The 4,047-nt window shown below is 28.6% G+C and overlaps 1 protein-coding gene across 1 annotated transcript in view; it reads left to right on the top strand.

The window, feature by feature from the left end:
* The window catches only part of Nep5 (M13 family metallopeptidase neprilysin 5), a 9,490-nt gene extending 7,670 nt beyond the window's left edge, over positions 1-1,820 (top strand). Inside the window, exons 15-17 of the mRNA XM_018447202.1 lie at positions 49-235; positions 588-764; positions 1,557-1,820. Coding sequence (XP_018302704.1) covers positions 49-235; positions 588-764; positions 1,557-1,730 — 538 coding nt within the window. The 3' untranslated portion in view covers positions 1,731-1,820. The remainder of the gene's footprint in view (positions 1-48; positions 236-587; positions 765-1,556) is intronic.
* The last annotated feature ends 2,227 nt before the right edge of the window (positions 1,821-4,047 follow it).

Consider the following 4,047-nt stretch of genomic DNA (forward strand, 5'->3'; position numbering starts at 1 on the left):
GTATAATGAGAAAGAAAAAAATTAGCATTTTTTAAAAAATAATTACAGGGCTTTAAATTATGGCGCCATCGGCACAGTACTTGGACATGAATTAACTCACGGATTCGACAATAGAGGTCGGCTTTACGACAGCGACGGAAATCTCCGGCAATGGTGGACCAATGAAACCATTTCAGAGTACTCGGACAGAACTCAGTGCTTCATAGATCACTATAATACTTATTATGAAGTCGAGGCAAGTCTAGTAACTTTATTACAAAACGTTTGATATTAAAAGGGTTTATTTAATAAGACTCGGTATTTTAAATAATAAAAGTAGTGATAAACTAAAACAATAAGACTGAGTTCAAGTATTATATAAATAGATATTCTTAAAAATTTTATTCAAACGTTAATTATTTCAATTTTAATTAAAATATTTAGTTTTATAAGAGTAATATTTTTTAAATATTTAACGTTTTATACGGCCTGTTGTTAGTTATATCTTACTCTATGTAAGAATTAATTTTTATGTAAAAATCAGCTTTTAGTTTTAAGAAGTTGAATAACCTGATCATATTGATGAGTTAATGATATGTCTTGTGTAGGCCGACGATTACATCGACGGCGAACTGACTTTGGGAGAAAATATCGCCGATAATGGTGGCCTTCGCGAGGCCGTCGTCGCTTATAAGAGGTGGAAGGCTCGGCACGGTTATGAGCCTTTACTTCCGGGATTCACGCAGTTTACGCACGAACAGTTACTTTTTCTTTCTTTTGCGCACGTAAGCCAACATCTATTACATTCTAATTATAACATAGTAGTCAAGTCCCAATCATGTTTAGGTATATCCAAATAAAATCTCTTAGCTTCATGAAGCTTTCACACGCTCAAGGTAATAAATTAAAAAATTTAACAGAGATTAGCAAAAAAGACGTTTTAAGTGATATTTTAAATATTTTTGTTTACGTATCAATTTCCATATTCTTATCAGTTTTACATTTTTATGGGAAAGAAGTCATTTTTGATCATTGTTCGTTCACTTTTTAAGTAAGGGATTTAAAAGGCTTAATATAGAAAGGCTTAAATATAGAAAGACAAATCCGGAATTTCCAGACTTGTCTGATTCAAATTAAACGTATATTTTTAAATTAAAAAAATCTTCGATGATTTGATAATCGATAGTTTATAGAATTAGTTTTATCTGTGCTTGTTTTTTATTTGCTGTCTTATTTAAATTCAAATTCAATTATACGAGATAAATAAGAATTAAAAACTGCAAGATCAATAACGATTAATTACAATAAGCATATATTTTTCATCTGATAACAATAAATTGATTGATATTACTTATCTAGAGTTTATTATAACTCTGTTCTTTTAATCTATTTAACTTTTAACCTATTCTACGATATTAAGACTGTTCCTCTATATATTTATATGGCATGTAACATAAAAACATTTTCGTTTTTGCCAAGTACGTATATATCATCTCTTTATTAAATAAGTTCTTTATGAAAATTGTTCCTAGTGTTATTCAAGTTATGAGTAAATGTTAATTATTTCACTATTTTAGTTGTGGTGCGAGTCTTATACTGCTACATCACTAAAGTGGATTATGAAAGATTCTCATTGTCCCGGTCATGTGAGACTGCAAGCTGTATTGAGAAATTCCAAAGAATTTAGCACTGCGTGGAATTGTCCAGCAGGTTCGAACATGAATCCATCGAAAAAGTGTCGTTTGTGGTAAAACTTGCGTCTTCGACAAAGACAATGTTTATTATTTAATATCGTTGATTAATCAAATGTTTATCGTTTATGAGGCCAGCAAGCTCATGTGCAAAACAATAATAATCTAGCGTTAATTAAAACAATTAATTTTTTATCTTGTGGGACTCATGATAAATTTTTTGCAATAATACCAAATAATAAATAGAATTTTTTATGTGCTCTCTCTGTCTATTTCGAATTTAAATAAATGAGAATTAATATAGATTTACAGAGTTTTGTGCATGAGCTGCAATCGCTTTAATTATTGTTATCCGTTCGTTATATAATATGTGACGAATTATTTCTATGTAATTCCGTAAAGTCTTTCGCACTGATATGTTGGGTACAACTATTAGATTCCTATCAAGGAATCTAAAAGTGGTCCAATAATGTTTGTAATAAATGAACTTTATTTCCGTAAAAAAAGTATTTTCTAACTCCTATAATCCTTTTAATCGTTTTGACAATTTTTAAATGTCTATTCGGTACCTTTAATTTTGTGTCATTCCGATTTTATAGAATCTAAAATTATATTAGTATGATATAAATGTTTTACGTTTTATTTAATTAATTTCTATCTTGTCTTTGATCGCTGCAATTATTTATATTTATTTCCGATAAGAGTAGAATATTGGATTAATGAAGAAGTTTTTTGTTTTTTGGTTTATTAGTGTGCAAAAATGTCACGTAGAAAATTACTTATAAGAAACTAAATTGAAAAAATAAATTGAAATCAGAAAGAAAACCAAGAGAAAGAGAGACTGACTGTGTAATATAAATAAATATTGAAAATTTCAACAATTTTATATGTATATGTTAATAGAATTATCAGTCCATGAGGTGATACTTTTTGGAATCAAACATAAGATATTGGTGTGCAATAAGATTTTTTTATTCACATATCTTAACCAAATCAATAATACGTTTCGATTCTTGATTCGGATCCTTTTCAGTATATCGCTCAAACGAAATCATTGGACTTCTCGGTGCGCTGTGATGTCACAATGATAATTGAAATATCGTTAATTACATAATTATATAATAACGCACTACAAAAATTAATAGTTTATACTTAGTCTACTATGTTAAAAATCGTAAAAATAAATACATGGTTAAGTCTTGAACTTACATGTTATTCGTTAAGAGTTAGTATAAAGTTGACATGTTATTTGGTGTTGACATCTATTCGGACGTTACGATACATCCAAACAAACTAAAATACTAAAACCTGTTGAAGGTTACTCGGGTAATGACCTTGACAATATATTTCAAGGTCAAGGTCATCGGCGATTGCTCCCCTTTTCTGCAGTTTTACCATACCTTTGTACACTATGTTAACTATGCTGATATTCTTTAAAAAGTTTTTAATCTTGTCAGAAATGCCGGCAATGAATGATACTGTAAAGAACATTTGTTTCCTTTCTATTTTCGTATTGACTACTTTATTATTACTCACAAGATTGTTCCATAAGTTGAATTTTTTGTGCAATCTTTTTCTGATGGTGGAGAAAATCAATTGTAATGGGTAACCGTTGTTTAACAGTATTCTGACAATTTTATCAAAGTTTTTTGCGTGAATGGAGGGATGTGACAAAAGGAGCACTCTATCTATCAGACTCACTATAACTCCAATCTTTTGACAAAAAAGATGTTGTGAATAATAATTAAGATAGCGTCCAGAAGACGTAGGTTTCTGGTGCTGGTCATAAATGATGCAGTTATTGTGTTTTATCAAGGTCACATCTAAAAAATTCAGACTATCATCTCCCTCTAATGTGAATTTAAGTTGTGGTAACTGTTAAATGCAAGACAGAGATGTTTGGCTCCAAAAGGCATTATCTCATGGACTGATTTTCATTTCTAATAGGCCTTGATTCAACACTATTTAATTTATATTAATAGAATTATGTAATAAAAAATTGAATACGAAAATTTAAAATTAAAATTTAGAGAAATTGTTTATTTAAATATTAAGTAAAATTACGAACTATTTAATTTTTACATACGTGATTCTCTAAAAGCTTATAAGGATCAAATAACAGAAATATTTGGTAATTTTAAATGAGATATCATTAAAATATAGCTTAAAATTTTTCTAAAATGTATCTAGACATCAATATAGAGTAGGAGATCAACTGTTTTATAGAAATTTGTATGTTTATTTCCATGTTATCGTTCATGATCAATCAATTATGCAAATAATGCATGGAAAAAAGGTATATAATATCTATTATTATACTGTAAATATATACTTATTTATAAAACATTTGTATAATAATGATCTACATAATCATAAA

This window comes from Mycetomoellerius zeteki, unplaced genomic scaffold (genome assembly GCF_001594055.1).
Source record: "Mycetomoellerius zeteki isolate Tzet28-1 unplaced genomic scaffold, Tzet1.0 scaffold199, whole genome shotgun sequence".
NCBI lineage: Eukaryota > Metazoa > Arthropoda > Insecta > Hymenoptera > Formicidae > Mycetomoellerius > Mycetomoellerius zeteki.